Source organism: Syzygium oleosum, unplaced genomic scaffold, assembly GCF_021117445.2.
Source record: "Syzygium oleosum isolate NSW1041296 unplaced genomic scaffold, Sole_v2.1 Sole_v2.30, whole genome shotgun sequence".
Classification (NCBI taxonomy): Eukaryota; Viridiplantae; Streptophyta; class Magnoliopsida; order Myrtales; family Myrtaceae; genus Syzygium; species Syzygium oleosum.
The window spans coordinates 1,485,248-1,497,950 of record NW_026607514.1 but is presented as its reverse complement, the minus strand read 5'-3'; the positions used below and the strand labels follow the sequence as shown (position 1 = coordinate 1,497,950).

Below are 12,703 nucleotides of genomic sequence, written 5' to 3'. Positions count from 1 at the left end.
AGTACTCCATAGGGATGAGGACGGATGATTGATGAGGCTCCAAAGCATGCAGCCCAACAATACTTTATTCCAGAGTTTAAGATCGAGCAGAGCTAGTCCTCTCTCCTTTTTTGGTGAGCATACTACTTTCCATGCAACTTTATGGGATCTGTGAGTTTCAGCATTTCCTGCCCATAAGAACTACCTAATCTTCTTTTCAATCTCATATATAGTTTGCTTTGGAAGGAGAAACATTTGCATCCAGTAAGTGCAAATGGAAAAAAGTACCGATTTGACCAATTGAAGTCTTCCTGCATAGCTGAGATGATACATTCCCCACCCATCTACTTTCTGGAATATCTTTTCCGTTAGACCCTTGCAATCCGCGTGTATGAGCCTTCGCGTAACAAGTGGGACACCAAGGTATCTGATGGGCAGGGTGCCCGTGGAGAAAGGCGTGTGATCCAATATAAGGAGCTTTTCATCTTCAGACAACCCAGAGAAAAAGATATGGCATTTGCCTGGGTTAAACCTAAGTTCTGTAAAAGCCGCAAAATCATCAAGTGCGTCAACAAGGAAAAGGATGGAGTTCACATCCCCACGGGCAAATAAGAACAGGTCATCAGCAAAGCATAAATGAGTAATCCTTTGCGATTTGCAACGCCAATGGAACTTAAAAGATGAAGTAGCAATTTTCCCTGTGATAATTCTATTAAGGATTTCCATAACCAGAACAAAGAGGTAGGGGGAGAGGGGGTCACCTTGTCGTAGCCCATTAGTGCTAGCAAAATACCCAATTTGTTCACCGTTGAAGTTAAGTGAGAACCTTGGGGTAGTAATGCATTGATTTATTAGATCAATCCAGTATTGAGGGGTATTAACAGCTTTCAGAACCCCGAGAGCAACATCTTATTTTACCATATCATAAGCCTTCATGAGATCGATTTTGATTGCCACCCGTTTACCTTTATTGCCTTTATGGTAGTCATGCAAAAGTTTCTAGCATAATAGAATATTCTCTGAAATCTGTCTTCCTTTGATGAAAGCAGTTTGGTTGAGGCCAACAATCGAGGGGAGAATACAAGTTATTCTTTCTGCAAGTAGCTTTGATATGATTTTATATATAATGTTGCAGCATGAAATGGGTCTGTACTCCTTAAGGCAGCATGGATTTGAAACCTTTGGTGCAAGAGAGATCGGTGTAGAATTTATCGATTTCAGCATTCTCCTTGAAGAGGAGAATTCCATGATAGCATCTTCAATGTCATGTCCTATGATGGGCCAAGCTTTTTTTTAGAATAAGCTGTTATACCCATCTGGATCGGGAGCTTTGTAATTGTTGAAACCCTTGACGACTCCGCAAATATCTGCTCTTTGAATAAACGATGTATTGACTAGAGCACTAACATCTTCATGAAATAAAGATGCGAGCCTATCATACGGGATGCGACTATGATCGGAGTTTCCAAGTAAGTGGCAGTAATAAGATATTACCGTATCCTTGAGAGCTCTCTCATCAGTGATAATAGAGCCATCGTCGAGTAAAAGCTGATTAATCATGTTTTGAACACTTCTACGCATCATGGAGACGAAGAAAATCTTGCTGTTGTTATCACCCTCTTTAAGCCATAAATTTCTAGATTTCTGTTTGAGAAAGACTTCTTCATGTTTGCTAAGAGCAAGGAGTTGTTCTAGTTGTCCCTTTTCTTCGTTCCGAATGTTAAGGTAGAAGGGGTCCAGAATGAGCTCTCGTTGAATCCGCTGTAGGGTTTCCCTAGCCTCCTTGACCTTCAAATGCAGGTCACCAAATTGAGATTTGTTCAGGAGCTTTAGTTGTTGCTTCAAAGCTTTGAGTTTCTTCACCACTATAAACATTTTGGATCCTCTAATTTCCTGTTGCCAACAAGTGTTTACCATGTGCAAGAATTCGTGGCTTTCGGTCTAGAAGTTGAAGAATTTGAAGGAGGGATTTTTCCTCCTAGGAGTTGGGTTGAGATGCACTAAGCATGGGGAGTGATCAAAAACATCTGGAAGCAAAAATTCGACCGAATAGTGATTGTACCTGTTCTGCAAATCCGCATTGATCAGGACTCTGTCAATTCTGCTTGCTTTTAGATTACCATCCACCTTTTTGTTAGTCCAAGTAAGAAAGGGCCTATGGAAGGAGATTCAATCAGTGCAAGTTCATCAATCATGGTGTTCATCTCCTCCATACCAGAAGTCCATCGAGTGGTGGAGCCAATCCTTTCACTAGTATCTCTCATTTCATTGAAATCCCCCATTAGTAACCAAGGTAGATTCCCAGAATTAGCAGTAGAAAAGGTTACTATGTCACGCCACAAAACCCTGCGTTCAGTTTCATTATTACTTCCATATATAGCAGAGAGTAGAAAAGGGTCATCACCAGGTTTTTCAATGAGACAATGCATGACTTGTGCTGAGACTTCCCTCGCTCTTAGACTAAGAATGGACGACTTCCACATGTGTTGATTTTGACGGAAGCATAGACTTGTGCATGACTTTTCTTTTCTGATGGTAGAATAATTTTGCTGTGTTTGATTCCAATGTTTAGAAACAAATTGAATAATTTGTTCCTTGTTATTTTAATTTGCTTGAGTATTCCACCATATCCTATTTCTAAAGCATATGATTCTCCTATTTTAAAAGCAGATTGGTCAATTAAATGAAGACAAGATAATTCTTTGACATGTGTTTTAATTTGTTTAACAATGTCAGTATGAATTGAAGTCCAAGGTTGAGGATTTTTTTTCTGTAATCGTTGTTGTAATGATTTACAAAGTGTATTAATATTGGGGAAGAAATTAAAATATAATTTAGACTTCTGAAGAACCTTTGCAATTGGGTTTTGTCTTTGATCTCATTCGGGAATTTTTTTGCAAATAAGATTAATCTTTCTATAAGAATAATAGTAGGGGTAAGCATGGTTCTAGGATATAACTTGGAATCGGAGAACCGATCCAGTTCCAGGTTCCAATGTATGTAGAGTAGATTATGGGTTTTAAAAATTGGGAAACCGATTTCGATGATTAGGTTCTAGGTTATAGGTAGGTGAAACCTCGAACGCAACTTTGTAGAATAATTGCACAAATGACAATGATGAAGAAACAGAAAAAATAAAAATGTCTAGAGTGCATCGGGAAAATGTCTCGCGGGAATAAATATGCCATGAAGAGTCTCGACCGAACAGAACAGTTCGGTTATTTATGTGGCGAAAAAGAAGAGGTGCGAGCAATGTATAATTTGGAACCACTAGTCTATGCTTCCATTTTATGACTAAGACTTTTACTTTGTTAATGTTTCATATTTTTCTTCATATGTCTAAATATAAGTCATGGTTAGTAAATTGTAGTATTAAGTGGTGATCATTAAAGGTGATGATTCACTGTAATCGTTTAATTAATAATACATATGGAACTTGAGTAGATTCTAGAACCGACCTTGAAACTTGTGTCATGGTAGGGTCCAGGTTCCAAGGTATGCAGAATAGGTTCCATGTTCCAAAAAATGAGGAACCTGTTCCAGCGGGCAGATTCCAAAATCTAGAACCTATACAAAACTTGGAACCGATCATCTTTAAATAATAGCCCTTGTGAAATGTAATGTCCAAAAAATCTAATTTTTATTTGGAAAAGTGATATTTTAGTAGGAGAGACTACTAGGCCATTTTTCTTAATGATACTTATGAAGACATATATGTTTGAAGGAGAGGAAAATATCATGACATCATCTATATAAACTAAGATATATCCAGAGTACTGATTAAAAATATCATTCATAATGCGTTGGAATTCTGATGAAGCATTTTTAAGATCAAGAGGGATAAAATTCCATTTATATTGTCCAAATGGTACAGTGATTGTTGTCTTATATTATCGGCTTCATTGATTTGTATTTGCCAGAAACCTGATTTCATATCAAATTTTGCAAAGATTTTTGAATTGTGCAATCTGTTTAGTAAATCTTTTTTATTAGATATCGGATATATTATCCATTTTAATGTTTTATTCAGTGGCTTATAATTGATAACTAATCTTGGCACTCCTCTTTCTAATTCGATATTTTTATTGATATAGAAAGCAAAGCAACTCCATTGTGATTGGCTTTTTCTTTTAAGTTTTTTATTTAATAAATCTTGAATTTCTTTTTAACAAAATTTCAAGACTTCTTGATTCATTTGAATAGGCACAGCTTTTGTAGGGATTTGTTTTTCAGAAAAATTAGGTTCATATGGTAAACTAACAATATGTCTTTTTTCTCTCCCATAATGCATTCGGCAAAATAGAACATATATTTTGTTCTATGTGTTTTTGGAGTGCTGTAATTTTATTTTTGATTCTTGGTTCAATAAAATTTTGTTCTAATCTTTTGAACCCTAAATCTTCTTTTAAATATTGGAGTTGTTCCTCTTTATTTCTGATAACACAATTATAATTGAATGTTATTGTAAAATGTTTAAATTTCTAGTTTGAGGTCTTGTGATAAAATTGAAAGTGATTTTTTTATTCAATAGTTGGGTTTCGACCTTCATTTGTGACAGTAAAAGGCTGTGTTAGTTAGATAAATGGTGTTTCTAGAATCACATGTTGTCTCATATCTTTAACTAGAATAAAAGATGTTTTATAAGACATTTGGTCTTTTTATGACTAATGCTTCCAGTAATTTGTATTTAATCCTAAGTTTATCTCGTGAAGCTGATTTTAATGATTCCGTTATTTTTTCAAAATATTTTGTTGGTACTAGACCTTCTCTAATACAATTTCAATCAACACCTGTATCAAAGAGAGCCATAGCATTAATAGCAAATTCATCATAGATTTTTATTGTGATTTTTATTAGCCATTTGCCTGAGATTATTTCTAACAAAATCATTAGAAAATTTGGATCAGAAGCACCTTGCTCATTTTCTTCTACTTCCTTCCTTTTCTTTTCCTTTTTCTATTTTGGTTTTAATCGATGATATTTCCTTTTGCATTTGAATTTAGGCAGCTTTAAGAGTCTGAATTTCTAATTTTTTGTCTATTAATTTCATTGTTGAGATCGTTAATGTTGATAGGCCTTGATTGAATTTTCTTATTCCTGTTAAGAATATCTTTGAGGTTATAAGTAGTATTGGCTTTAGGAGTTTTATTCATGGAAGATTGTAATCTATCTAGATATCCTTTTTTAGCTTCAAGATTAGTTATTTTATCTGCAATATCAAAAAGGAATTCTTCTTCTTTTGTTAATGTCACGTCCCGACTCGGAATCACGATCGATGCTTAATGACCGAACATGACCCGAACGGACCCGTGACTCGCGGAAATGTATTAGTACGTCCCGTTCATTTTTAAGCAATCAAATGCGCACGCTGAAGCAACTAAAAATAAACGAGACAAGAGGAGTGAAGTAAGCAAGCAACGCACGTTATATTTACATGATACGTGCTTATTTTTGTCGAGCCCTTCTTTACGGGCCCTTACAAGCCACGCTTCTATTTTACATGCCCATTCCAAGGGCGATACCTCAAAAGCCAACTATCACACAACAAAATCTTGGCTTGGGTTCCTAGCTTCACTACGGCTTCTTGATCTTCTCGCTCCTGCCACTCCTCGTCCGCCTAGCCATCTCACGTCCCACCCCCGGCCTGCCCCAGAGCCGGCCCGCCTAGCCCGTCGAATGGCCCATTGAACCCGCAAAGGGGTCCAACCCACTCTCCATGTGCAAGGCGGTACCACGCCTCATACGGGTGAGGAACTAAATCCTCACGGCCTTCGTCGACCATCACGTACGTTGTGATGCGACGGTAAGCACGACCTTCTTGGGCGTCGATAACCGTGAGCACCTCGGCTCTCATTTCCATGGGTTTTCCGAACCGGGTTGGGGGAGATGCCATGCCACAGACCTGAAAAGAGAAAAAACAACGGGAGTGAGTCGGGGAGACTCAATAAGTGAAAACTATAATATCAAGCGAGGACAAGACAATCGTCGTTCACACAAGTCGGCTCTTACCGTACAGGCATCGATGGCAAATCAATAGCAAAGTTCATGCTACGAAACAATAAAACAAACATCAAACATGAGCGTCACACGTGAGCATCACTTGTCAAGAAAGAACAAACAATAATCGACCACGAAACCAAGAAACGGGCCAAGCAACCCATGTTACAACGTATCGCAACTTCCTTTCCCGATATTAGGGAATTCACTTACTCAACAACCACTAGAAGACAAGAGACTAGAAGAAGAAAGTGGCTGGTGGCTTGGCTTGAGCAGGGAACAAGCTTGATTTCGGGAAAAACGGGGCGTCGGGCGAGTCTCGGGTATAATTTTCTCGTTGGCCGATCAAGCAAAGAGGTAGAACAAGGTTGGCTTATGCTTCTTTGGGCGTGGATGAGGAAGGTAAGAAGGCAAAAGAGAAGATGATGGCTGATTTCTAGCGGGCTTCTCACGTGAGCTTCTTCTTTATAGAGTCATCAAGCTTAGAAAAGAAGCCAAGCATTAATGTGCATTCATGCACAAGAGCCAAAAGTCATGATGTATGGCAATTAAGGGCATTAAATTGGATCTTATCCCTTGGCTTCTCTCTCTCTCTCTCTCTCTCTCTCTCTCTCTCTCTCTCTCTCTCTCTTTCCCCTTGGCTTGGCCGAATGGCCTTGCCTTGTGCCCCATTACTGAGGGTCATTGAGTCGTCAATTGGCCTTTAATGCATGGCACACCTCAGCTGGTCATCAATAATAGAAGGGGACACCTAATGGGGGTCCAATTATGAAGGCCATAAATGGCATTAAATGGCCTTAAATGAACCTTTGACCAAGTCAACTAATTTTGTCTTCTTTTCCTCAGCAAGTCTGAACCGTGGGAGCCTCCCAAGCTTGCTGGTTCCACACAAAAACTTCTCATGCCAATCGGTTTACACGAAACCGGTAACGACACTATAATCGTAATCCCGCATCATACTATTCTCCAAATTTCCGAGGTTTGTCCACGCTTAGTTGACCCATTCAACCCGAGGTTCGATGCGAGAATATCCTCAAAAACCATTTAACACAACCAAACCAAGGCCCAAGCAAAATGGAATAAACCCAAGCAAACCGGGTTGCTGGGCGTATGGCCGGGTCTGACTGGGCGCGTAGCCTGGCGTACTATTGGGCCACACGGGCACGAGGCCGGGCCATGACCGGGCCGCACGGGCACTGCGCCGGGCTGCACGGGTGACGTGCCGAGCACCATGCCGGCTGCACGTGCAATGTGCCGAGCACCATGCCGGCCGCATGGGCGACGTGCCGAGCACCACGCCTGGTCACACGAGCGAGGGATCGGTTCACAGCCAAACACGCGCAACGGCTTATGAAGGGCACGATGCATGGCTCATGGCCCTATGTCTTGGGCACAGGACTAGATCGGAACCGGATCTTACAGGCACAACGCCTGGCACAAGGGTCAGGCACAATGGCCGACACACGACCGGGCACGTAGTCGGTCCGTGGCCTAGCCGACGGGTACAATGGCCGGTCACGTTCGGGCACACGGCCTGGCCGACGCGATTGGCACATGGCCTAGTCCGCGGCCAAGCCACTAGGCTCGTGGCCTGGTACATGGCTCGTCAATGGCCTACCTGACTTGACGCAATGATTCGCGGCCGATTCGCGATCGGTCCAGGTTCGAGTATCAACGACCCATGGTCGACCCTCGGTTGTCATGTAGCCTCGTGGCATCCAGTACCCGGATTTAACTCATGGTCATCTGCGACCGATGCATCACCGACACATGCCGACACCGGACTAATCCACCGTTATCCCGGATCGTTCCACTTACGGCCTTTATGGTCGATGGGTCACTCCACGGTCATTACTCTAACCATTTTGCGTGGTCAAAGAGTCACTCCACTATCGATCCTGAGGCCAATTCATGGACAATCTTTCGATCGACCCATGACCAACCCTCAGTACACTCGTTCCGATCATATTGTCCATTCCATTACTGACCCTCGGCTCGAATTACCCGCTCATCCATTTATCACTAGCCCTCGACTCCCTAGGCTTGAAATCGGGGATGTCACAATTCTCCCCCTCGAATAAAATTTCGTCCTCGAAATTTAAACGCGTACATGGTTCCTCGAATAAATGTGGGTACTGCCGCTTCATGATTTCCTCACCTTCCTAGGTAGCTTCCTCTATGCCATGGTGTCGCCATAGGACCTTTACTACGGGAATAGTTTTATTTCTCAACACTTGCTTTTTACGATCCACGATCCGCACAGGCTCCTCAACATAGGACACTCTGCTGTCCAATTCGACCTCGTCGAAATTCAGCACATGTGCCAGATCGGGCTCATACTTTCTTAACATGGATACATGAAACACGTCATGCAACTGAGCAAGTTTCGGTGGCAACGCCAACCGATAAGCCAAATTTCCTATTCATTCTAGAATTTCAAAAGGTCCTACGTACCTAGGACTTAGCTTACCTTTCTTCCCAAAACGCGACACACCCCTTTATGGGTGACACTTTAAGAAACACGTGGTTGCCTACTTGGAATTATAGAGGCTTCCTACGTCTGTCAGCATAACTCTTCTGTCGACTTTGGCAGTCCTCAACTTATCTCTAACCACTTGCACCACCTCATTGGTGAGTTGGACTAGTTCTGGACCCTTGACCTTCTTTTCCTCGACCTCGTCCCAACAAACTGGAGTTCTGCAAGCTCGACCGTATAATGCCTCGAATGGTGCCATTCCGATACTTTGCTGGTAACTGTTATTGTAAGCAAATTCAATGAGATGCAAATGTCCATCCCAACTCCCTTTGAAATCGACGACGCATGCTTGCAACATATCCTCAATGATCTGGATAGTTCTTTATGTTTGACCATCCGTTTGCGGATGATAAGCTGTATTGTATTGCAACTTCATTCCCATAGCGGTTTGAAGACTCCGCCAGAAAGTTGCCGTAAATTTCGGATCTTGATCAGATGTGATCGTTACTGGGACTCCGTGTAGTCGCATAATATGGCGAACATATAACTCAGCATACCCTTCTAATGGAAGGTCCTTTCTTACAGGAAGAAAATGGGCTGATTTTGTCAATCGATCGACAATTACCCATATGGAATTATTTCCTCTCTGACTTCTTGGCAATCCCATTACGAAATCCATCGTGATGTGTTCTCATTTCCATTCAGAAATTTTCAACTGTTGCAATAATCCGCCAGGCTTGCAATGTTGAGCCTTGATTTGTTGACACGTCAAGCATTTAGCCACATGTTTGGCTATGTCCGTCTTCATGCCATTCCACCAGAAATGTGGTCGCAAATTCTGGTACATTTTGGTACTGCCTAGATGAATACTGTAATTGCTCTTGTGGGCTTTCGTCAAGATTTCTTCCTTGAGTTGCTCATCCTTCGGCACGTATAGGCGTCCATTCAACTTCAAAATTTCGTCATCAGCCATATGAAACTTGGAGTTCTTCTTTTCTATTAACTCCTTATGGACTTTCTGAATCTCCGGGTCTGTTTGTTGTAACTCCTTGGCTTTCAATATGATGTCCGGCTCGATTCTGAGAGCAGCCAGTAAGTTCTGATGATGTCCAACTTCAAATTTGAAGTCCAAGTCCTGAGCTTCCTCAAGTAGGGTCCATTCCTTGACCATTAGATGTGCAATCGTAGATTTTCGACTAAGAGCATCGGCAACTTTGTTTGCTTTGCCAAGATGGTACAATATTTCGCAGTCGTAATCCTTGAGAAGTTCCATCCAACGTCGTTGCCTCATATTCAGCTCCTTCTGGGAAAATAAATATTTCAAACTTTGATGATCCGTATAGATAACAAATTGCTCCCCATATAAGTAATGCCGCCAAATTTTCAAGGCAAACACGATCGCAGTAAGCTCCAAATCATGGGTTCGATAATTCAATTCGTATGGCCTCAATTGTCTCGAGGCATAAGCCACTACTTTACCATCCTGCATCAATACACAGCCTAGCCCTTTGTGAGAGGCGTCGCTGTATATTTCGAACCCTCCTGGTCCTCTAGGTATAGTCAGAACAGGAGCAGTCATCAACCATTGTTTCAATTCTTGGAAGCTTCGCTCACACTTGTCGGTCCATTCAAACTTCGTTTCTTTCTTTAGCAATCGCGTTAAAGGGATAGCGATGCTAGAGAATCGTTCCACGAACCTTCTGTAGTATCCTGCCAAACCTAAGAAACTTCGAACTTCTGTCACGGTCGTTGGTCTTGGCCAGTTAAGTACCGCTTCTATTTTGGATGGATCCACTGATATACCGTCTCTTGAGATTACGTGGCCTAGAAATACCACGCGAGATAGCCAGAACTCGCACTTGCTGAATTTTGCATAAAGTGCGTGTTCCCTGAGCGTCTAAAGCACGAATCTCAGATGTTGTTCATGTTCAGCCGAATTCTTCGAGTATACCAAGATGTCGTCAATAAAGACTATGACGAAATGATCCAAGTATGGCTTGAACACTCGGTTCATTAGGTCCATAAAGGCAGCTGGAGCATTCGTCAAACCGAATGGCATAACGGTGAATTCATAATGGCCATATCGGGTTCGGAACGCCGTTTTCGGAATATCTTCTTTCTTTATCCTCAGCTGATGATATCCCGATCGTAAATCAATCTTGGAAAACACGGATGCTCTTTGGAGTTGATCAAATAAATCATCGATTCTCGACAGTGGGTACTTATTTTTTATAGTAACCCTATTTAACTGTCGATAGTTTATACAGAGTTGCAACGATCCGTCTTTCTTCTTCACGAACAATATTGGTGCACCCCAGGGAGATGCACTTGGACGGATGAAGCCCTTATCAAGTAACTCTTGCAATTGCACTTTGAGTTCTTTCAATTCGGTCAACGCCATCCTGTAGGGAGCTTTGGAAATAGGCTCCGTTCCAGGGACTACTTCAATAGCAAATTCTACTTCCCGTTCCGGAGGTAGACCTGGTAATTCCTTTGGAAAAACATCCGGGAATTCTTGTACCACCAGTCTATCTTCCAACTTTGGCTCGTCTTCCTTTGATGTATTTTCTATTGTTGCCAGAAATCCTTGACAACCTTTTTGCAATAGTCGGGTTGCTTCTGAAGTAGAAATCAAAGGAGTAGAAGGTCCTCCTCCATTTCCCACAAATGTATTGTAGGGACGATCAAGTGGATGAAACTGAATCACCTTGCTATAACAATCTATATTGGCTCGCTGTTTACTAAGCCAATCCATGCCTATGATAACATCAAAATCATACATGGCCAGTATCGCTAGATTTATAATATCCGCCAGTCCACCTATAATAATTTTACACCCTTGGCATCCTAGGGTAGTATGCACTTCATCTTTCATGGGAGTAGAAACACTAAGTGCATTTTCTAACGGTTTCATCTCAATTTTGGCCAGACGTACAAATTGTCTAGATACGAATGAATGTGTCGCTCCAGTATCGAATAACGCATATGCAGCACGATTATTGAGGAAAACCGTACCTGTGATCACTACGTCGGAGTTCTCAGCATCCTCTTGAGTAAGTGCATATATTCGTCCTTATGCCGGAGGACGATCACCGTTGTTAGCACGAGGTTGAACTCCAGTTGATGCTGTCGCCTGTCTTTGCTATGAAGGCATACCCTGTTACCGTTGCGGACAGTCCCTGACCATGTGACCTTGTTGGCCACACACGAAGCATGCTCCCTTGCGCATTAGGCACGAAGTATCTCCATGTTGTCTTCCGCAAATAGAATAGATGTCACCAGAAACAGTAGTTGCCGTCGGGAAACTTGGCTTTTTGTTGGGGACGAAGGGACGCTTTCCTTTCACGAAAGATCTTTTGCCCGAGCGTTGATTTGCCTGAGGAGCAAAATCAGGGGGCTTTGCCAGAGTTGCTCTCTCCAGCAAATCCTTCTCGATCAGTTGAGCTCGTTTATATAACTCATTATAATCTTTCGGGTTCAAAGGTACCAGCTGACTCTGAATGTCAGGCTTGAGACCATCACAGAATCGCTTTGCCCTGTCGACTGGATTTTCAATAAGTCTAGGGGCGTACCTTGACAATTGGGCGAACTTTGCCTCATACTGGTCCTCCGTCAAGTTGTTCTGTTGGAGTTGCAAGAATTCCTTCACCTTTCGATCACGAGCACACTCGGAAAAATACTTTCTGTTGAACGCTTCAACGAAGGCATTCCAGTTGATAGCCATATTTCCTGGGAACACGATTTCTTTCGTCGCCTTCCACCAGTGATTGGCGTTTCCCTGCAATTGGTATGTCGCCAAGGTCACTTTCTCTTCCTCGAAACATCTCAGAAGTTCAAATGCTTTCTGTAACTCATCGATCCAGGATTCTGCCTCTTCAGGATCTCCGGTTCCAACAAATTTCGGGGGTCGCAGCTTCAAGAATTGCTCGACCAATCCATGCATCGTTCGGTCACCATTCCCATTTCCATTTGCCGGTGCATTCTCAGCATTAGACAGCCATTGTTGCACTTGTTGTCCCAGCAAATCTCCTACGGTCGCAAGAGCCTGTAGAATTCCATCTATTCGGGGATCTTGCTTTGATTTTCCTTTCGAGGTCGTGGCCGGGTCCTAAGCACTTATACTGCCGTTGGTATTCTACTAAGGCTTTTTACAGCGCAAGAATATGTCAGTGATCAAAACTGAGCAACCAAAGGCCTACTTACCAACCAATCAGGTACACAAACACACAATCGCATGCGCAGTGTGTTTCC

At 42.2% G+C, this 12,703-nt stretch overlaps 1 protein-coding gene across 1 annotated transcript; it reads right to left on the bottom strand.

Annotated features, from left to right (window-relative positions):
- Nucleotides 1-11,612: 11,612 nt before the first annotated feature.
- LOC115666563 (uncharacterized) lies at nucleotides 11,613-12,395 on the bottom strand. The gene has a single exon (XM_030588273.1). The coding sequence runs from the start codon at nucleotides 12,393-12,395 to the stop codon at nucleotides 11,613-11,615; it is 783 nt and encodes a 260-aa protein (XP_030444133.1).
- Between the last annotated feature and the right edge of the window lie 308 nt (nucleotides 12,396-12,703).